General features: G+C 36.4%; 1 protein-coding gene across 1 annotated transcript in view; it reads right to left on the bottom strand.

Annotated features, from left to right (window-relative positions):
- LOC128855444 (putative uncharacterized protein DDB_G0283051) overlaps positions 1-23,691 on the bottom strand; it is a 168,095-nt gene that overhangs the window by 64,468 nt on the left and 79,936 nt on the right. The window contains exon 3 of the mRNA XM_054090350.1: positions 20,533-20,632. Coding sequence (XP_053946325.1) covers positions 20,533-20,632 — 100 coding nt within the window. The remainder of the gene's footprint in view (positions 1-20,532; positions 20,633-23,691) is intronic.

The raw sequence follows: 23,691 nt of genomic DNA, 5'->3' as shown, positions 1-23,691 counted from the left end.
CAGGAGTCAGTCATAATTACAAACAAACAAACACATATTCGTTCTAACAGTGAGTCGGTCGGTCGGTACTTAGGCACTTGGTAAGTGGAAGCCACGAATGTACGATTATATGAATGAATGCATGCAACGGATGACGGACGCACCCAGCGTCACACAGCTAGCCAAATGAATGAATGGGTCTGCATGCAGTGACAACAACGATCATATTGCCGTAGTGTACGTGGCTGTCGTTTTTGCTGCTATCGCCCACGGTCAATAGCAAAGTCAACACTACCAGCCAACTTATGCTTGCCGAGGGTCCACTTACAACCTACGTACACACATACATAAATATGTATACCCATACATACTCACACAATAGCGCCCCTGCTGGTCTTGCTTGTTGCATGTGGCAAACAGCAGTGGCTGCAAGGCAACAAAGCCGGTTTCCCCACGGTGGGGATACGAAAAGAGCAACAACACTAGCAAAAGCATGGCAATATAATATAAAATAAAAGAAACTAATAAAAACAAAATAAAAGATACTAATAAAATCCAAATAAAAGAAACTGATAGAAAAAAAACATACGTAGTATGTATGTAGGGGCAAGCAGTCATTTAAATGCAGCGTCAGAAAACAAAGTGTAAGGTAGGAAAGCATGTATGTGTGTATGTGTGCATTTTTTGTATGTGTTTATGAAGAAATGAATGAAAATATCTGGCAGCAAGTAGGGAGCGCCGTATAGCGCACTCATCAGTCAAATGCACATCAGTGTTGCCTTGGCTTGGTGGCAATGCTGGCAGCGACGCGATCGCACGAACTCATACATGCATACGTACACATGCAATGTATGAGCATAAAGGTGGGTAAAAATACGTATGGCGACTTTTAAATCAAATAGAAAAACACAAATGAAAATGAAAACGAAAACAAAATTTGCAAATATTGCAGAGGGGAACTCAGGAGAAGCACAAGAGTCTAAAGTCTGAGCGGCAAAGATGGCCAGTCGAGGTGGTGAAGCTATAAGAAAAAGGCTAAAAACAGCAGTGACAAGAAAGAAAATACGTAAAAAGCAAATTTGGCAAAGAACTATGGAATGGGCAAGAAACTAAAGAAACCCCGAATTTATGTATGCACATTAGGGTGCCTCACCACAAAACAAAAAAATCGTAATTTTTCCACCGGAATTAAAAAAATTATTTTATTTTATGACTGCCTCCAAAATATTAGGGAAAGATGTAAAGATTTACCGTTTCGAAAATGTCTCTAAATTTTTGCACGTTTTTATGCAGTCCTTTTAATCGTAAGCTTTTCTTTTATCTGAGGTGATTTTCTGAAAAAAATGTTCAAAAACTTATTTTGCTTATAGAAACGCCGATCTCTGAAGATATTTTCAAGTGGCGCCAGTTTACGTAAATCTTCATATTTTGCTGAAAGTCTTAAAATATATATTTACATACATCTTACAATTTAGACTGAAAAGCTGCACCGATTTTTTTTATTTTATTTTTTATGGAGAGTGAAGCTTCCTAATGCACATACATATGCTCATATGTAGGTCCAATCGATGAATGAATGGTTGTGCAAAACAAAGCAAAGTAAACGACAATTTCTTGTAGCAGTGCAGAAAAGTAAAACTGAAAATAACAACAGAAATGAAGAGGCCGCAACAAAAACACATGGCAGCAGCAACATTAAATATAGCAACAAAAAAGAAAACCAAGAACAGAAACAAAAACAAAGTAGCAATCAGCAAAAGTCAGTGACAATGCTGCCATTGAGAATCCTCTTCAATTCTCTTGGATTGCATTTAGGCACAAACTGTAGGCGAAGTTAGCAGCGCTGCCAGCAATAACCAGGAGCAGTAGCAGAGCGCAGCAGTTGCAAGCGAAAAAAAGCAAGAAAACATTTAAGCAAATCGACTGAATGAAAAAGTACTAATAACCCAACAACTGTGGCGGATAATAAAAGCAAAGTAAAGTCAAATAAATGCAAAAACAGTCAAAAAACCAAAATGTCTTTTCCCCCATCGGTGAATGAAAACGAACGTGTTTGGGAAGCAGACCAAGAGAACGTCCACAAAAACAATGAACGAAAAACTATGAATAAAGTAATGAATGAATGATTCAATGGACGCTAAAGTTGGCTGAGAGTAACGTCAACAGGCTACAGCTAGCTACCTACATACACACGTATGTATGAGTATGTACATATAGACGAGTGAATGCGCGACATAGCGCGATCGCCAACGTTTGCGCCGACATTAGCTGCCCGCCGTGGGTAAGTTGGAGCAACTGCGAAAGAGAGCACTGCAGCCGGAGTAAAAAAGATACGTTAAGGCGAAAGAATGAGCGCACAGATAGGTGGAGATATGAAAGCTTTGCATGAGAATACGGCGACAGCGGCAGTGGGTTACCCAATGCAAATATATACGCGCACAAGAGCAGACGACAACCCTGTAGGGCAACATTACGCTTAAGTTGAAAGGCAAATGTACAGCTAAATAGTTTAAATAGTAAATGGGAAAATGACACACTTAAACTCCACCTCCAAATGAGGTGGAGTAAAATCTGCACTTGCTTCATGGTGTACATATTCAAAACAAAAACTAGCGCTATGTCGCTAGCCGCTGTAAATATTGAATGTTTGTGCGTAACACATCATAACAAGTTGTGGGTTCCGATTTTAATATTTCGGGCACAAAATACTGAAATAGGTTTCAGAAGATATTTGTCTAATTGCAGTTGTCACATGACAGTCCATGGAAAAGCTTCGACGTGGAAAAGCTGGCATGGACAAAAACTATGAACAGAATATAGATACCTTAAAACTGTAAAGAAGAACTGAGGCGTTTACCGCGAATCATTGAGGATACTCGACCGTATACTGTCACGATATAAAGGATGCAATTTCGGTTAGTTTTCTGGAAGCTGTGCCGCGTTCAAATGACAGCTTGAACAACGGATAGAAGAAGTTTTTTATATAGTCAGCTATATTAACAAGCAAAATTACCATATTTGGGGATGGCAAACCCCGCACGTAATTATCGAAAAGTCAACCCATTTCCAGAGAGTGTCAGTTTGATGTAAATTTTGGAGTAGTAGTTCATTTTCTGAATGCTGCTCAAAACACCATTTCAGTAACGCAGTCATTGGTTGATTGACATTAACGATCGAGTCCAAAAACCGTCCAGACACATACGTGGTGAGCCATTCATGGGATAGAGCACTAAAACGTCAACATGTTTTTCGAAAACTGAAAGATTGACAAGATGATCTGCTGGATAGATACTCGAGGCAGCCGTTTCAATCAAGTTATTCATTTTCAAAAACTAAGTGAACGGGTCTTATTGTATAATTATTTCAGATCTAATTAAATTGATAACAATTTTGTAGAAGCAATCGAACATGAAACAATCAACCAATTAACTATAAAACACTAACCTAATTAATTTCCCTACAGGGCGTGTATACACTCATACGCACATCTGTACGTGTACATAAATATCGTCCACTTTGAGTAGCTATTTGCTAACTGATTAAATGCATTTATTACAAAGTGTAATGCTTTTCGACGAATTTATGCATTTGAGCTTACGAAATGTAAAATAAGGTAAGAATTTGAAAAACAAAACTGAATTGAATGGAAAGAAGAAATTGAGGATCGAAACAAAGAAACCAGAATGAACGCATTACTAACAAAATAAAAAATTAAATTAAAGCGGTAAAGAGCAACAATCAACTGACCGCCAGCAGTGTCGAATTAAGATGTGTCGAATTGAATTACTGGTCGATCAGCCGGCACAGAAACTTTTAAACGCATTAAATCGACCAGACAGTTGGCTTTTTAAGCAGGTAGGTACGCAGCTGAGCAGTAAATTGATAGATTGAAAAAAGGTGAAGTGGACTATTGAACAAAGACTTGAAGTTGAACACAATAATTCATCTACTTTTCCAGGTAATTTAAGCCAAAAATAAAAATAAAGCAGAAGGAATAAGGGAGGAGATTTTAAACTTCATTAAAATGTACATCGGAAATTGTGCCCCTAATATCGTTGGATATTAAACTTCAACACGATGGAGAGAATAATAAAGTGGCGCCGATCGAGGTGCCGCTACTTTGCTCTCAGTGAATTTGACAGAATCGCTGCGTGTGCGATGTTACATTTGTGCCATTTATTCGTTTGTTGTTTATGTAATTTCTTCTTCTTCGTGCATTCTTGTTCGCATTCTCACATCTCTTTCATGCAACTGCAACAATTTGACATCTCTCTGCAACTGCTGGGCGTAATCTTGTTCATTCTTGAAACTATAAGTATTGGATCTTAAAATTTGTATAGAAATGTTCCCCACGGTGAGAGTGGTAGGAACGGTAAGTTTAGCTGAGATGTCCGAAAATTCTCCATTCAATGCCATTCAATGAGGTGACAAAGTTTTTTTTTTAATGTTTTCCCCCACTTTTGCCATTGCGAGAGTGGAAAGGCCTTTTTCGCAATGAATTGGATAAGATATAAACATTGAAATGAGAGTTTTATTTATTTATTTATTATTATTGAGTCTATGAACACAAGTTTTTGCATACTAATTACAACAAAAAAGTAAAGAACTTTCAAACATGATTTAAATTCCTAAGGAATCCCTTAACTATAAACCCCTGAATCCCCTTAAATGCAAAATTACCACCAATCCCATTTCCTTTAACAGATTGAAGGGACAATCAACAAAATCATACAAGTAGATCTCATGTGCTAAAACGAAAAAAAAATTGGGGTGCTTTCCATGCATGTAGGGTAGAGTATTTTAGTTTTAAGTATAAATATTGTTAAATGTTTTCAACAGATCGCAATAAATAAATTGATAATAAAAAAAAGTAAAATATTTTCATATCCCTAACAAAGGGCGTTAGTTGACTAACCAAAAATTAGAATGCTCCTCAAGGGTTAAATGCAGAAAAAGTTACAAATAGCAATCGCATGTTCGCTGCGCGCGTTTACAAAACGAACGACTCCTATTAGGCACATTTTAATCTGTTTTATTGGAACAAATATGGCATGTAGCATTTTCAACTGAACAATGAATGTAGATAAAGAATGTTATTCACCGATCGCAAATGATTTCAACCCGTTATTTTTTAGACTGTCAGTGTGCCGTGCCATTAAAAATAGAAGAGCAATTAAAGTCATGCGCGCAAAACGATACCCAGCCAATAGCTGTTCTATGCTCTTCATTTTTGTAGGCAAATACCTGCACACAAAGCCTTATCTCTTTCTTTTATAGCTAGTATTGAAGTAGTGTGAATAAAAAGTAAGTGCAATTAAATAATTGCTGAAAGTGCAAAATTATGAAGAACATCGAAGTAAGTTTACTAAGTACATAAATAATTTTATGTAGTGGGCTTCCATTCTTTCTTTTCCAATAGAAAAAGGTATCTGACTACAGGGTTGCCCATATTCGACAGAACCGACGGATTTCGATGGCTCTTTGGGCCCATTCCAATCGAAGAGGCAATAATCTTTGCGTCAATTGAATCTTATACGGGAATAAATGCAAATCAATGTGGATAATTCGTTGTAAAGTGGTCCGGGCAATGCCCAACTGTCGGTCGGTTTTGATTTGGCCTCTTTGGATTAGAAAGAGCATCACCAGTCGAAAACCTGTCGTACAAACGTTTAATGGTGTTCTTAGAAGGCGCACTTTTCACATTATTTAATTTTGTATACGCACGTTGAGTTTTCCTAATTGACTTCTTTTGTTGAATGTAAATTTCAACAATTTGGGTGCGCTTGCGTGTATCTCATTAAGCGATCTGACGTCTCTGTCAAAAGATGCAGGGTTGGCAGATGGGTCCATGAAATATTGGCAACCCTGTACTAACTACAGGGTCTCCTAGGCGCTCTGGCCAAAACTGACTCCTAAAAGGGCAAAAGTCTGCTTGGATAGATCAACTACCAGCGGCCTACAACGGGTCACTACGCTATTGGCACCCCAGCCAGTAGAATAGGTGCACTTTACAATGACTTCTGCAGGAGGTGGGGAGAAGAAGAAGACATTGAGTCGATACAACAGCTCCTCTGTGAATGGGAATGAAGAAGATGCGTCAAATATCTTGGTGATTATTTGCTTGGAGACCTGGGAAATTGAAAGATTACTCACTGGAGGGAGACCTAAGTGGCTTAAGCAACTTAGTTAGTGGATGGAAATCAAAACCACGTATCACAATGGGCTTTAGGGCCACCAAGTGTCTTGTCTGAGACAAACAACCTGGCTTAAATAACCTAAATCTAATACCTTCACTCAACCCATCAACTTAAGATTTATCGTCAAATCTAAAAAAAAAAATGTCAATAGAAATTGCTCCGCTCTAATGCTTATGTATGCGCAATGTACAAGATGACGCAAAATTAATCACCCTATCAGAAGAAATTAATCAATCAATTTCGTTTTTGAAAGACTTTTTGCTACATCAAACAAAAATTTTGAGTGATGGCAGCTTTATTTTGACCTTTTCGCGCTCCATTGCTTGTCTGTATACTGCGGCTGTCCAGAGAGATAGAGAGAGAGAGAGAGAGAGGGAGAGAGAACGACAAATTTATAACGATGCATTTCTGCATACTCGAGTTTCTAACAAATCGTCCTTGAGTAAGGAGAGTACCATTGAACTTAAGAAACCCCACAGCAAAATTTCGATTAGAATCTTTTCACAGCTGGTGATATGAAAGTCCAAAGATAAGATACCATAATTGGGAACCCCACTGCAAATATGTATGCATGAATATATATACATAGATATAAATATTTGTATGCTCACATACATATGAAAGTATATTCATATTATTTTAGGACAGTATAAACATCGCTACAAAGTAAATGTATCGCTTATTTTATTCAAATATATAAAAAAATGCATAAAGATCAGTTGGTCATGTGTAAAAATAAATTTTACGCTTTTCCCCTTTTTAGTGTGTGACGACAACAACGAAGACACGACTGATAGCCGTCGCATTCACTACATGTTTTCATTCATTTCATTTAAATACATTAAAAACAAAAAAACAACAACTGGCATAAAGTACGCAAAATGCGCTGCCAAAAAATAGAAAAAACCATGTGTGTTTTCATAGATGTATAGTTTATACATATGTACGTGTGCAAGTGCAAGATCTGAGAATGAGATGAGCTGGCACATATAAAGTGTCAACAACAAAAAGAACACCGTTTCTCTTTACTTTTCTCAGTTACACATACAAATGTGATTGTTACAAGCATAGGTGACTATTTAAATATATACGAGAATACTCTTATTTAGAGCTCTTAGCTGTTATGAGGATTTTCCATAAAATTATCTTTAAATTGAACTTTTGTAACTTAAAAAAAAAGTAAAAGACAAAAAATTAAATATTAAATATTACTTAACTGACACAACTAAATTCAACCCAATGTGTGTTTTAGGTATGACATTTATTTTTGAAATCAGATGTAAATGTATTTTTAATATAGATATTTCTCAGCTTTTTGTAACAGTTACACTTGGACTTTTAATTTTAGTCCTAAAATAAAAGTCAATATAGGTATGACAGAATATTTAATTGCCGTTAAAAAAGTCACTTTAAAACTTTTAGGTGTAGGAAAATGCAATAAAATTAGTTTATCTTATACATTGGGTTCAATTTAATTTTATGAATTCAAAAATAAATGATGTTTTTAAAGTGCGTTCAATAAATTTTTATATGGAAGAAAATATAGTAGCAAATATCAGAAAGAATTGTCAAAAATCAATGGTATTTAAGGCAACTTGCAGCTAATACTTTATTAGGGAAATTTTTAGCATAATTGCTTTGAAAAAAAAGGTTAAAAGTGAGGGATAGAGCGGTGTATCCCCATCTTAAAACTTAAAACTGCACCCTCCGGAGCCTTATAGTTTTTAAGTAATTTAATGTAAAATTTCTTTAGCGAAAAGTGGGTTTTGCCATACACCTCAAATAAAAACGAAGGTCGTATGCAGAGATGTTCAGTGGAGCGTTGATTGTAAAACTGCAGTCTTTTTTGCTGTAATTTAAAATTAAGTAATATTTTTGAAAATAAAAAGTTTTACAAACGGGTCCTCATGCCTTTTATAAACAGATTTTCTCCACAAAATTTCGTTTATCATGACTGCAAAACAAATAGGGTAGTCGTTATTGTCTTTATTAAAAAAAACTCGTTTCCTTTCAAAAAAAATAACCCTCATCAGTCCAACTCCGGCTACGCAATCCATATTATTTTTGCGTGGAACTTCTTTTCGCGTTAAAACCATTGAACCCAAAATTAAAACGTCATATGCGTGTGTGCAGTAAGATGCCCCAATAACCCGCATCCCCATCATTAACACTAAACTCAAATACTTCATTTTTGTTCATATTTTTGTTTTCATTTGCAGGCATATGGCAACACCATACTGTTTTCATTCCAATCTTCTTCTTATTCGCGTTTAAAATTGGAAAGTGATTGTATGGACAAATGCATTTACATTTAACTTTAATGAAAATAATTCGAATGTAAAGATAAAAATAAGTAAAAATACGCGTGTGAGTGTATATTTAGTGAATTTTAATGAAGTGTTAAGAAATAGATAGTGTAATGTGCCAAGCTATAGCTATATCTATATTTCCCGAATAATTTGAAACATCTCCACCAAGTTTCATTAATAAAGACATTATAGTTTGCCAAAAATTTCCCTATATACATTATTGCGAAACCCAGCCCTTTATTATACTATGTCTAAAATGAACCAATTTTAATAATTCTGGGTTCAAAATGATCGACATTACTTACACGAGCGACTTAATGCAGAAAGCATTGCAAAAAAATAGTTGAAAGTTTTTTATTTTGCAAAAAACAAAAAGTGCGAAACAGGTTTTTTACTCAAAAATTCATTACTCAAAAACAACTCATTTTAGCTACTGGGCATTCAGCTCAATTGAAGTTCGAGGTGTCCTCTTGATTTGGAAAAAGTTATAAAAAAAAAATTCGCTTTTTGAAATATTAAATTTCGAAAAAATTTAAATTTTTTCTTTTTTGCTAAATAAAAAGTTTTCAACTACTTTTTTGCAATTGTTTCTACATGAAGCCGCTCGTGTAAGTAATGACGATCATTTTGAATCCAGAATTATTAAAATCGGTTCATTTTTGACTAAGTTATGGGCATTTAAAAAAAAATTTTTTTTTATAATTAAAAAAAAATCGATTTTGAGCCCAAACACCAAATTGCCGATAACTCCTGAAAAACATTTTTTTTGGGCGAACAAAAAAATACGTGTGTCATTATTTTGACCAGAGAGCAACAAATTTGAGTTACATCGAAATCGAAGAACATGACCCGAATAGCCCGGTTGAATTCAAATGGAAAGCATTATGTACATACTTATAAAATTGAATGTGCTATAAAACTGAATGCAAAACATGTATCTAAAAATTCTCATTTAAAAGCTTTTAATTTTAGCAAAAATTTCATAATTTTTGCATTAAGTTAGAAAAAAACTATGCACATGTTTTTTTATTTAATGAATGAAGATTTCATAAGAAATTAATAAGCACTAAATAAACCAAAGTGAAATAGCCGAAACTGATGAAATTGTCGCACACCTCTTTTATTGCCCAGAAGTGTATGCCTATGTCTAAATATCACTTACATATGTACAAATATATCCATTTCTTTACAAGGATGATAGATTACTAGGTTCGGCCATCCGAAGCAAAGTTGTGAGAATAACTTCGGCTGTCACGTCATCGGGAACTCAGCAGCGGAACTCTGCCCACTCATTTCACACCTATTCACAAACTTGTCCAATCAGTCGCAGTTTAGTAGGCAGCGAAGTAACCTAAGTAATGGTACATTTGACTTTTTTCGTGCAACACCAACACAATATCAGTTTTTTCGTAAACAAGCCGCTGCCATGACCCCTCTTACGTCAGCCAATCAGAGGATTCCCTCAAAGTCGCTGAGAGCCGGCTAACGGTCATTCTGCATATCGTGCATTGTGGTTACTACCAACAACCGTTAAGTGAACCAAATTATAAAACCCTTGGGCAAAAATTCGTGGTATTCAACAAATGAAAAGGAAAATATTTTGCTCATGGAGGCGTAGCAAAATGGGACGGGTGTTACCTAGGCCATATATGTATGTATGTATGTATTCAAATAGTACATAAATGGGAAGCAGAAAATAGCAACGCGTGATAGCCGAACGAAGAAATGTGTATGGTATATTTAATATGTATGTGTGTGTGTACACACAAAATGTAATACACTTTTATCACAGTATTTCAATCTCGAACTTTTCAATGCCAACATAAAGTTCAGCGAGTATTGTTTAGTTCAAGGGTGGTTCAAAAACTACTCCGCACAAAAAGTAATAAAACTATTTGTTCAGATAAATCTTAGGCATTATTTTATTTGCCTATGAGCGAAGTGTGCATATACATACATATGTAAAGTATATATCCAGAATATAGGAAGAGGTATGTTTGTATGTTTAACATTTTTCGGCGTTACTTAAGTGTTAAGTTGAAGTTCATTACATCGCAGAGGATAAGATGGCTGGGACACATCATAAAAAAGGAAAGCATTCGCGTCCATGAACTATACGCCCATAGCGGAGAGAAAAAGAGAAAACCGCGCAAAAGATTACTAGACTGCTTCGAAGATGATCTGAAAACAATTGGAGTGAGAAACTGGATGCAACTAGCAAGCCAAACCCCACCCTGGATTGTAGCGCTGACTGATGATGATGATATGTAAATGCAGGGGTATATTAAATATATGATATCTGGTTGGCGATATGACGCTAAATATGATTCATCATCATTGTCATTATTGGCATGACGGTCCGGGCGTGACCTTGACCTCCCGCGATAACTTAGACCAAGAAGCTCGATCCTTTGCAGACATCCTCCTGTTTCTCAGCCCAAAGATCTTTGCGTCGTCGTAAAGTGTGTCAATCCAGGCACATACAGCTTACGATTGTAGATCTTTTTTGCAGAATATACACAGCTGACTTAAGCCGAGGAAGTTTGATGCTGTCTAGGCGAAGAAAATTACACTACTCGGCAATAAGGGCAATAAACGCATATGAAATTGCATTTCAAAACGTTCTTAGGACCAGGGAAGTCATAGAGAGACTAGCCGCAAACAGACGGTTACACATGTATTGGGTACCCGGCATAAAGGCATTGAAGGAAACGAAATTGCAGATGAGATTGCCAAAAGCGCTGTTTACATACAATTCGAACAAGAAAACGACGTACTGAAACCTTTAAAAACGATCTGCAATGCCATCGCTGCGGACACGGATAGGCAGAAGGTGGACTAATCTAGTCAATTGCAAAACCGCGAAAATCATTTTTTAACAGATAAATACGCCAGATCCGTACTAGCCCCTTAGAAACCAAAGCAGAACTATCGTAGGTGTACTGACATACCACAATTTGTTATCGGCACACGCATACAAGATGGGAGTTGCAAACAATGATAGCTGCAGATTTTGCAATGAACTGGAAGAGAGGGAAACTCTAAAACACCTTCTATGTTCTTGCTCTGCATTAGCTAGAACCAGTTTGAAATGCTTAGGCGCTCTACAATATGAGAGGTTAGAATGTCTTTCGGTGTTAGAGCTTCAGAGCTTCTTAGATTCGCAAAAGACGCAGACGTATCTTTAATCTACTGCAAGGAAACGTAAGAGTCAAGCTCCATCTGGAACCACTAAGGACTATTAGGTCATGTGATGGCTTTCAGCCAGCCAGGTCAACCTAACCTAACCTAACTCTACTCATATTGCATCTCATTCTTTTACATGAGAGTTAAATCAGATATCAGATTTCTACTGGGTTTACTCAATCGCTGTGATTGTTTTCTTATAGCATCAGTAATCGTAAATTTGAACATTATTTTCTATATTTTTATTGTAAACATAAAACGTAGCAGTGTTTAAGTGCAAAATAATTATCAACTGTAATAAAACATGACGCGGCTAGAACACAACAAACAGACATATTCCCTGCTATCTATGAATATGATTATGTGGGGAGGTACTTATTTACGTGTATACCTGTACACACAAACATGTAGGCATATGGCCATTAAATTGAAGTCCCACAATTGTTCCACAGCTGGCAGGGACTTGTCACTTCTTATGCTAAAGCAGGAATTAACTCATCCCGCCGCCGCCGCCGCCACCGATTGCGATTATGGATCGCTTAAAAAGTGTGCACATGAGCATACATATATATGTGTGTACATATTTCGGTATGTATGTATGTATGTATGTACTTTTTAAATGCAAATGTACTTCTAGCAACGCCAAACGGGTAACCGAGCGACCGACGCTGGCGTTGTGCGCCGGAAATAAAAGACGTGACTTTTAATAAAAGCAAATGATACGAACGAATATGCGCAGGAATATACGAAAATACACAAAGCACAATAATGAATCAGTGGAAAAATTAGAATCGAAAAAGGGAAAAATGAAAAATTATTCATAAAAAGGCAAATAAAATACAAATAAAAGTTTGCATAAAAGGAATTAAATTATAGAAAGAGATATGAGTTGTGTTGCAAGTCATTTTTCATGAGACTTTGTGGCATAAGTGCGTTCTTAGGCTGCTTTGATGCAATAATCGCATTTGCGTATAGAAGTTTGTAGGTAAGTGCGCACTCATACATACAGAAATAAACACATACATGTGGATGTGCATTCACATGAACGAAGTGCATAAAAACTTAATTGCGTGTTTTAGAGAAAGTATTGGCCTCTGACGAAGTGCGGCAATTCTAGGGAAGTGTAATTTTTCAAAATCGTTTTTGTAAAGAACTTTGAGTGTCCCTTTTCATACAAATTACCGGACTACTGCCATGCGCTCCAAGCTGAGATTTACGCAGCAACGAAAGCAGCAGGCTTATGGTGCCCGCACTCACCGACGTTATCGTAGTCCCCGTTTGTGGCCCGTGGGATACACAAAAATTAGCAAAACTTGTGCCCACATTGGTTTGTGTTTGATTGTATCAACACAATGGTTTAGTCCAAAATAATACAATACAAGGTTAAGTCCAAAATAAACAAGACTGAGCTAAAATAGAAACGACAGGCGCTTTGTTCTGATAACTTCGAGTTTATTTATTCAAAGTAGTCCCCTCTGGCCTCGATACACTGTTTTGCGCGATCTAAAAGCTTTTCGAAAGAGTGTTTCAGGTCAGTGACCGGAATGTGGCGATTTCTTGGGCGATGGCTCATCTGGGGCACTTTGACTTTGTTTCAGGTTCATGTTGGAAAACCCACGTTTCATCACCAGTTGCAATGCTCTAAAGGAAGTTCTCGTCTTTTCTCGCCTCTTTATTGAGGTCTTTCGAATGTTGAATTCTGTGCAATTTTTGGTCCTCAGTTAACTTGTGCGGAATGCAACGTGCACAGACCTTTCGTAAGTCCAAATGATCAGTTAAAATGCGATAAATCGATGTTTTGGAGATATTCAGCTCCGATTCCATGAATTTCAACGATAATTTCGGTTAATTTTGATAAATTTACGAACAATTTCGATGTAGTTTTCGGTGATTACTGGTTTTGGGCAGCCCGCTGTTTTCATCAATTCAAATGTTTCGCTAAGCGTTTTACCGATTTTAAAACCAAATTTAATATTAGATCTTTGTTCGAAACTCATTGTTGTACCGATGACACATACATACCAAGCTTGCACTGGAAGTCAGCTAGGGATGTACATATCTTCCAACACATTAACTCATTAAAAAGATGGCACCATCAAAAAAATTTGTATGAGGCCAGTCTTATTTATTTTGGACTTCACCTTGTATACTTTTACACACATCTGCGTTATCAGTTACAATGTTTCACTGTATAATAAACCAAATCCAAATACCAACAAATGCAAATAGTTCATTTATCTATAATTAACATTATTCAACATTGTTTTTAAGTTACTTTAATAAAAATTAAAATTTTTCTAAGCCGATTGTGCAAATGATTTCGAAATGTACTGCTGGGCAACACTGTTTGGTGAGAAAGCAATCAACGGACACGTTTTTACGGAACAATCCAAAGACACTGAAAATTTACTTTTTAATGTTTCATTCGCAGTCACACGGGCAAAATTGTTTTCGGCAACATACGTTTACCTCCTCAAGTTTGACAATACGAATAAGAAGCACAAATCCTGTCGCCAGTACGGGAAACAAAAACTTCTCTCTCTTCCCCGTCTGTCCTTCTCCCACAAACAAAATTTTTTCTTTCCAAAAGTTTCCTTGTGTAAATCTGGACTTAGCCTAGTACTCACACCTTTAGTGAATGCGCCTTGCGTAAAAGTATCTAAATATTGAGAGAAGTTGTGATTATTTGAAAATAACGCTGGAGGACAGCATAGAGGAGTTTTTTTTGCGTTTTCTTCCACCACATTTTTGAAAACGGTGGGTAGTTTACCAGGTTCTGACAAAAATTGTGGTGCTTATTAGGCTCACCATGAAAAAGAGTCCTAGAAAAATAGCCTCACGCTTAATTGTTTACTTACGTTTCGAGATGCATTACACAAGGTGGCGCAAAATTAATCATGGAATTTTTTTTTTTTTTCAATAAACTAGGGTCGATTCAAGACTCCAAATACGGAATTTGTGAGGCTATCAAGGACATAGGGCAGCCACTTTGCAATTCGGTTATGGAAAATTTCATGAAAAGGATATTGTCCCGTAAGCCAGGTCGTGCTGGTCATTTGCCTGATGTTATTAACAGCATACCTTCCGCTTTATAATGAAATAAACATCTGATCATTTATATTAATATAGCATTTTTCTTTGAATATCAAAATATCACCCCTTATTGGAAAACCCTTTACATGTAAGACGTAACGTCATCGAAATATCGATACTAGCACAAAATATTTATGTAAAAGGAAGAAATGGAAAATTATAATGAAATGTGACTAAAAGTGTGGTTTTTAATAAAAACTCATGAAAATTAATATCAGCCTCATTACTAATTTGGGCCGAGTTTTGCGTCAACTAAGAGAAATTACATTTTTTGTTTATTTTTTTTTCTCAATGAATGCGCAAAATTCGTATTGTTGCCCAAATACTTATTACGTCACGAACCATTCTTGTTCTTTTTTTGTTTTTTTTTTGCAAATATAAAATTTACACAAATCTCTACAAACATTTACGATTGCAAGCTTCCCAGCAGGAATAATTTGTACTCATGTGTTGAATTTTTTTTTTTTTTGTTTTCTTGTTCACTACTCTAGGGAGCATAGGGCCTCGACAAGACTTGTCTTGCTTTGGTTTCGTTAGTCTATTTGATTTTTGACAGGGTAGGTGATTAGCCTGCCGCTATGTGTTGAATGGCCAGTATTATATGCAGACTTTAGCCTCATTAGTTAAAATAATTGAAAAGAGAGTTCGCTTGTATTGAATACTCGTCTTTGTTGCCTGCGGTCCATCTTTTACCGACAAAGCTAACCAATAAGATAATCAGCTGTTCACTAATCCGCGTAACAATGGTCTGTCAAACTGCAATTTTAATCAGATTTAACTGCCGCCGTCTGTCTAGGCCATTAGTGAACCGGATGGCAAAAAATCAAAAAGTAAGAAATAAAATATAATCAACAAGAATTAGAATATTTTCTCATTGCACGAAAAGACCGACGCCAGTTAAACATTCCTAGAGTTACATGTATACAGTCTGTGTCAGAAGAAAAGAACCGTTTTTTTGTCTAATATTTCGTTCTGCTTTTTGCTGCATAACAATCCCACTTAAGGGCTACGACGCCAGTGCTAACTCAGGTTAGTGTCGTTCGAAACTTTCCCGTAAACGCAACCAAACAAAAATGAGTGAGAAGTACGCGAAGCATTTTGAGGTGGTATTTCTATGCACGCATTCGAAAGGGCCAAAATTATTTTACGTCGCGGCTACAAAAGTGATTAAAAAATCAAAAAAGTTTGTTGCGAAGTGGAATCAGCGGTATAAGGCATACTAAAATGCGGATGAATTTTCCTTAAAGCGAGTGACCACAAAAAAGCAGAATAAGGTGATCGACCAACTGTTTAAGTGGGGCCCTTCTTTGTGATTACGCCAAGCACGATCACTTCTTGCTAAAAAAAGAATAGATGTGAGTATCAACACCATCGACCGTCGACTGAAGGAGGCGAACATATACTACCGTCCCAGAGCATCAACACCAGTGCTCTCAGAAAAACACATTGAGAAACAACAAAACCAGAAAATGGCGTCACAGTATTGGACTGGCCTTCCCAATCCTCAGACACCAACCCCATTGAAAATGTGTAGAGAATTGTGAAAAGGCATCTTACCGGACGGCCAGTCCATGATTTAAGGCAACTTATGCGTCAAGTTCGCAAAATCGAGTCTTGTTTGTCGACGAACTATGCAGAAAAGCTGGTTTAAAGCATGAAGAAGATGCCAGGCTATTCTCAAACGATGGACTCTACACGGCTTCTTGAGTAATTGCGACTCTTAGTTTTGGACATACTTTCATTTGTAAAAAAATTTAAATATATATCTTTTAATAATGAATAATAGCGGTTCCTTTTTTCTGACACAGACTGTACATATAAACATATGTTTGGATTAAGTTTCATTTACCGAATAGACCACTTGGAAGAATAGTGCGCCCTTTCACTAAAATGACATTGGTTTAAAGCCCACTTTTCCTGCAGAGCAACACAGATTTAAGTTTAGTGATCTAAGGCTAAATATATTTGAATACTTGATTTTTGCTTTTGCTGATGACGTTCAAATAGACACAAAAACAAAACCAGTATTGCGGCATTCAACCTTTATTTTTGTGTGCCCATTTTTTCTTCATTATTTAGTTTGTCATTGTGGCAGTCATTGTTGCTGATGCCATACATACGAGTACATACAGCGCTGAGGGCGCTATAGAAGTAGGCTACAAAAGCTTATCTTATCATACATTTCTATATAAAAATGTGAATCCATATATGTATGGGTATACATATGTGTGCATGTATGCATAAATGTAATTGTATGTTCATAGATACCTACTTCGTAATTGCAATTTCTTTCTAATTTTTAATTGCAATATCATCGGTTTTTATTGCATTAAACCCAGTGCTTTGGGTTTCGCCGATCTCCTTCTACTATTTGGGTCTTGATGTTTTTCAACAGAATGAAGTTTCAGAGTTTTATGAAGCCACCGAAGAGAATTTGGGTTTTATGAGAAGCTTCTTCATGCCAGAAATAGACGCTGAATTTACCAGGTTAGCCGAGCGGCGACCGCTATTAGAAAAAACTATTTTCTGTCATTTGGTATTTCACACCCAGTGTTTCATATGCATACTTACATACATATACATGTACATTCATACACATTTACTTATAACCTTTTTGACAACAATATCAAAATTTATTCGATAACTAGTTTAGTGGGCGGTAATTGTGAAACTTGGATTGATAACTGCAAAAATACGCGCGTGTAGTGAATAGGTATTTAGATTATACATACATATGTATGTATATATATATTTATATGTTTATATTATATCTGCACGTACACCTACACATGCCCATATCTCATCATGCGAGTATCGAATCCATTTTATCACCCAAAAGTGTACAATTTCAAGATTCATTTGTGCAAAGGTCAAGAGAAGTGCATATCCTTAATTTACAGCAAAAATATCATATCCCAAAAAAAGTTTTTTTTGACGTGATAACGTCTTATAATTCGATTTAACAGGCTGCACGCACGAAAAAATGTGTCGTTACCTTGCTCATATGTAGTTACCTTGCTCATTAGTGTTACCTTGCTCTTTAGTGTTACCTTGCTCATTAGTGTTACCTTGCTCATATTAGTGTTACCTTGCTCATATGTAGTTACCTTGCTCATTGCATTGAATGAACTGCAAGCGAAAGCGCGGAAGGAACGACAAAGCAAACGAACGGCAACGTTCGACATCTTGCTCTCTCCTACTTAAGTGAGCGTATATATGTATGTATATGCGCATATGTACATATATAAATTCACGTATTTGTATTTGCATATGCCTTCTTATTGATTATTATTAATTTGATTCACTTGAAGAATTTAAAATAAAACCAAGTTTGTTAATAATACCTGTTGTTTTAATGTTATTATTATTATTTTTTTATTATATATGAAGGAAAAAATGTATGGTAATATTTACCATATCTATACTAATATTATAAAGAGGAAAACTTTGTTTGTTTGGTTGTAATGAATAGGCTCAAAAACTACTGGACCGATTTTAAAAATTCTTTCACCATTCGAAAGCTACATCACGAGTACCATGGATTATATTTTATTTTGGAAATAGGGCTCGAGATATAGGTCAAAACGTGGACCCGGGTAACCTTCGGATGTGTATGTACAATATGGGTATCAAATGAAAGCTGTTGATAAGTTCTTTAATACGGGGTAATTTTCATACCTATATATGACTAGGGTCTGGAAATATATGCCAAAACGTGGACCCGCCGTGTCTTTGCACCGAATTAAACCAAACTTCCACACATTGTGAAGGAGGTATTGAAGATGGTTTCCGTATAGTTTGGGTACCTATTGGTAGATATGGTCTCGAGATATAGGTCAAAACGTGGACCCGGGTAACCTTCGGATGTGTATGTACGATATGGGTATCAAATGGAAGCTGTTGGTGAATGCTTTAGTTCAGAGTATTTCCATCCGCTCCGTGACTAGGATCTCGAGATAGAGACCAAAACGTGGACCCTAGAATGTGTTTGTACAATATGGATATCAAATGAAAGCTGTTGATAAGTGCTTTAAGACGGGGTAATTTTCATACCTATTGATGACTAGGGTCTGGAAATATATGCCAAAACGTGGACCCGCCGTGTCTTTGCACCGAATTAAACCAAACTTACACACATTGTTAAGTAGGTATTGAAGATGATTTCCGTATAGTTTGAATACCTATTGGTAGATAGGGTCTCGAGATATAGGTCAAAACGTGGACCCGGGTAACCTTTGGTTGTGTATGTACAATATGGGTATCAAATGAAAGCTGTTGATAAGTGCTTTAATAAGGGGTAATTTGTTATGTTATGTTATGTTATGTTATGTTATGTTATGTTATGTTATGTTATGTTATGTTATGTTATGTTATGTTATGTTATGTTATGTTATGTTATGTTATGTTATGTTATGTTATGTTATGTTATGTTATGTTATGTTATGTTATGTTATGTTATGTTATGTTATGTTATGTTATGTTATGTTATGTTATGTTATGTTATGTTATGTTATGTTATGTTATGTTATGTTATGTTATGTTATGTTATGTTATGTTATGTTATGTTATGTTATGTTATGTTATGTTATGTTATGTTATGTTATGTTATGTTATGTTATGTTATGTTATGTTATGTTATGTTATGTTATGTTATGTTATGTTATGTTATGTTATGTTCTGTTATGTTATGTTATGTTATGTTATGTTATGTTATGTTATGTTATGTTATGTTATGTTATATTATGTTATGTTAATGTTAACTCATTCTCTATATCCATACAAAATATCTATCAAACAAATAAAATTAAAATTTTCTTTTGAAAAGTGCAACCATTCAATCAGTATTTTCTTATGACGTTATCACGTTAAACTATCGTCAGTAAACCGACTTTACAGACAACCTCTTTTTTTTGCTAAAGTTTGCAAAAATCATAACCAGTACTTCTTTCAAGTTGTGTACAAAATTCATAACGATATCAGTTAACAGTAACTCATTAGATAGAAAAAATTGACTTTACAGTTGTTAAGGAAGCAAAGTAAATTGAAAACCTTAAAACCGCTTTTCTCGAATCTATGATTTTTTGAGTTAAGATAATCGTTCAGCAAAGGAGCGTTCTAGCTTCGAGAACCCACAAATAACTCGCATTCGCTTAGAAAGAAAGACAAACAAACACACATACATACCTCCGTATTTTAGTAGTAAATGTTTTCCAAGAAATTTCTTATCACTATCCAAATGAGAAAAAAAAACAAAAAAAATACGATAAAAAATTTATGCACAACAACTTAAAACCAATAACAAAAGGGGCACAATCTATCACACATACGCATACTCATACACATACATACAAACATGAAAGCACACACGCATGTGGGAGATAGTAAATATCTTAGAAACATACAAACACTTGTGCTACATTCATATCGCAAGATATTTTTACTTGGTAAATAAAAATTTAAAATGTATTATAAAGTTAACAAAGAAATGTTTAACTATTATCTATTGAATACAGATACGTTTTACGTGTGAATTCAATACGAGTTGGGGAACTCAATTCATTAGGTAACATCACAGAAAAGGGAATATTTATTAATGGGCATTAAAAAGAGTTGAAAAAATGTGCATGACATTTAAGAAAAAATAAAATAGAATAGAAATATATGTAAATATAAAATACTCGTACGTATGTATATATATACATATGTATGGAATTATGGCACATACATACACACATAACAACTTCTTAAGCCTTATTTGTAGCACTTACCGATTGACGCCTCGTGATCGGACATATCCGATAGGCTGCACATTGGCGGTGGTATGTCTTTGCTGCCATCATCAGGCTCTTCTTTTATGCGGATATTTGTCTAAAGTAGAAAAAAATTAAAAAATAATTGTTTATCAATCAATCAGAAATGCGTAATTTCATCTAAATATTAAAAATAATTTCATATAAAATATAAGGTTGCCAAAAAAGGCTTGCGGTATTTCCGCAAGCTTATCTTTGCAAGCGCGTAGTTCTAGTTGTATTCGTCGCACCGGTTCACGCTAGAGCTTTTTGGAAAGCTCTTTTCACGTGCTAACACGTGTTTGATTAATTGTTGTTTGCTTTTAGTCGTTCGCAAACATGGAGCAAAATAAAGAGAAAATACGGCATATTTTACAGTACTACTACGATAAAGGCAAAAATGCATCTCATGCTGCCAATAAAATTTGTGCAGTTTATGGACCCGATACAGTTTCCATTTCCACCGCACAACGATGGTTTCAACGTTTTCGTTCTGGTGCAGAGGCGATCGAAGATGCGCCACGGCCCGGAAGGCCTGTCGTCGAAAATTGCGATAAAATCGCTGAATTGATCGAAAGAGACCGGCATAGTAACAGCCGTAGCATCGGCCAAGAGCTGGGCATGAGTCATCAAACCGTTATAAACCATTTGAAGAAGCTTGGATTCGAAAAGAAGCTCGATGTATGGGTGCCACACGGCTTGACGCAAAAAAACATTTTTGCCCGTATGGATGCATGCGAATCACTTCTGAATCGCAACAAAATCGACCCGTTTTTGAAGCGGATGGCGACTGGCGATGAAAAGTGGGTCACTTACGACAACGTGAAGCGCAAACGGTCGTGGTCGAAAAGCGGTGAAGTTGCCCAGACGGTGGCCAAGCCTGGATTGACGGCCAGGAAGGTTCTTCTGTGTGTTTGGTGGGATTGGCAGGGAATCATCCACTATGAGCTGCTCCCCTATGGCCAAACGCTCAATTTGGACCTGTACTACCAACAACTGGACCGCTTGAATACAGCACTCATGCAGAAGAGGCCATCTTTGATCAACAGAGGCCGAATTGTCTTCCATCAGGACAACGCCGGGCCACACACATCTTTGGTGACGTGCCAGAAGCTCCGGGAGCTCGGATCGGAGGTTCTTTTGCATCCACCGTATAGTCCGGATCTCGCACCAAGTGATTACGAACGAGCTTGGTAGTCGGAAGTTGTCCTCAAGAGAGTCCTGTGAAAATTGGCTCTCCGAGTTTTTTGACAATAGGGAAGCGAGCTTCTATAAGAGGGGCATTATGAAGTTGGCATCTCGATGGGAACTCGTCATCGAACAAAACGGCGCATATTTGACTTAAATCGCATTATTATAACCAATTTTATGAACAATTGAAAATTCAATAAAAATACCGCAAGACTTTTTTGACAACCTTTATATTTCACATAAATACAAATAAATGTCAAATAAATGTCACATTTATAACGCTTGATTTTTCAAGAAACAAAACTCTTCTTATAAATATAATACTTCCAAAGAAATCGTAAGGCAAGCAAACGAAAGATGCGAACTGAAGAAAATATCGCAGCTGCATCAGCCAGTGTTAATGATGACCATCGTCGTCGTTTGCAGCAATTGGGCCTCTGTTACTCAACAACGTGGAAAATTTTGAGAAAGGATTTAGGTGTGAAGCCCTTCAAAATACAGCTGGTGCAAGAATTGAAGCCTAACGACGATCCGCAACACAGAATTTTTGGTGAATGGGTTCTTGGAAAGTTGGCCGAAGATTCACTTTTTTATCGAAAAATTGTGTTCAGCGACGAAGCTCATTTTTGGATCAATGGGTACGTAAATAAGCAGAATTGTCGATTTTGCAGTGAAGATCAGACAGAAGAATTGCAAGAGCTGCCAATGTATCCAGAAAAGGTCACAGTTTGGTGTGGTTTATGGACTGGAGGTATCATTAGACCGTACTTCTTCAAAGATGCTGCGAATCGTAACGTAACTGTGAATGGTGAGCGCTACCGTGAAATGGTATCCAACTTTTTTTTGCCCAAAATGCAAGAGCTTGACTTACATGACATGTGGTTTCAGCAAGACGGTGCCACATGCCACATGCCACACAGCACGCGTAACAATGGACTTGTTGAGAGGCGAGTTCGGTGAACATTTTATTTCACGTTCGGGACCTGTCTATTGGCCACCCAGATCGTGCGATATAACGCCTTTATATTATTTTTTGTGGGGCTATGTTAAAGCTCATGTCTATTCAGACAAGCCTGCTTCAATTAACGCATTGGAAGAAAACATTAAAGCATTTATATGTGAGATACCGGCCGAAACATTGGAAAGAGTATGCCAAAATTGGACTAAGCGGATGGACCATTTGAAGCGCAGTCGCAGTCAACATTTGCATGAAATAATCTTCAAACATTAAATTATATGGACTGCACTATCGATTTAAATAAAAATTTCATGCATTTTTCTGAATTTGATATAGCTCTTAAAAAATCACCCTTTATAAGAAATTTATTTAGTCATATAGTTTTTTCGTGTGGTGTATGCACGTAAGTGAGAACTATCGATATCGATAGCTAAGCTTTGACAGCTGAGAATGGCGAACCGTCTTAACATTTCTGTCCAGTATGGTTTGGCAGATGAAGTTGCTCGCACGCTTGATCTCCAAATGGATAAGACGCTGTTACCTATGCCTTTAGCCACTTGTAAAGTACTTATAGATAGGGAAACCATCAACAAGGTAAATAAAAGTTGGCAAAACCTCACAACAAGCGAACTAAGCGGACGGACATGGCCCAAATGGAACAGCAGTCGATCCAAGAGTTTGTTAAGATTTAACAGAGAAGCTATAAGAAACATGATAGAGGTATTAACTGGACATTGTTTAATAGGCAGCCACGCTAGAAGGTTAGCACTCCCGTACTTTGATTTCTGTAGAAGCTGTCTAAATACAGAAGAAGAGGAAACAGTCAGTCACCTTTTATGTGAGTGTGAAAAGTAGCTATAAAGAGGTATCTTGATACGGCATTCTTAACTGATGTAGCGGACATACCGCATCTAAAACTAACGAAGTTGTGCTCGTTTATTAAAGCTACCAGCTGGTTTGAAAAGGAACACATAGGTCAAGGAAAAGTT

Source organism: Anastrepha ludens, chromosome 2 (genome assembly GCF_028408465.1).
Source record: "Anastrepha ludens isolate Willacy chromosome 2, idAnaLude1.1, whole genome shotgun sequence".
In the NCBI taxonomy this organism is placed as follows: domain Eukaryota; kingdom Metazoa; phylum Arthropoda; class Insecta; order Diptera; family Tephritidae; genus Anastrepha; species Anastrepha ludens.
This window is presented reverse-complemented; position numbering and strand designations above follow the sequence as displayed.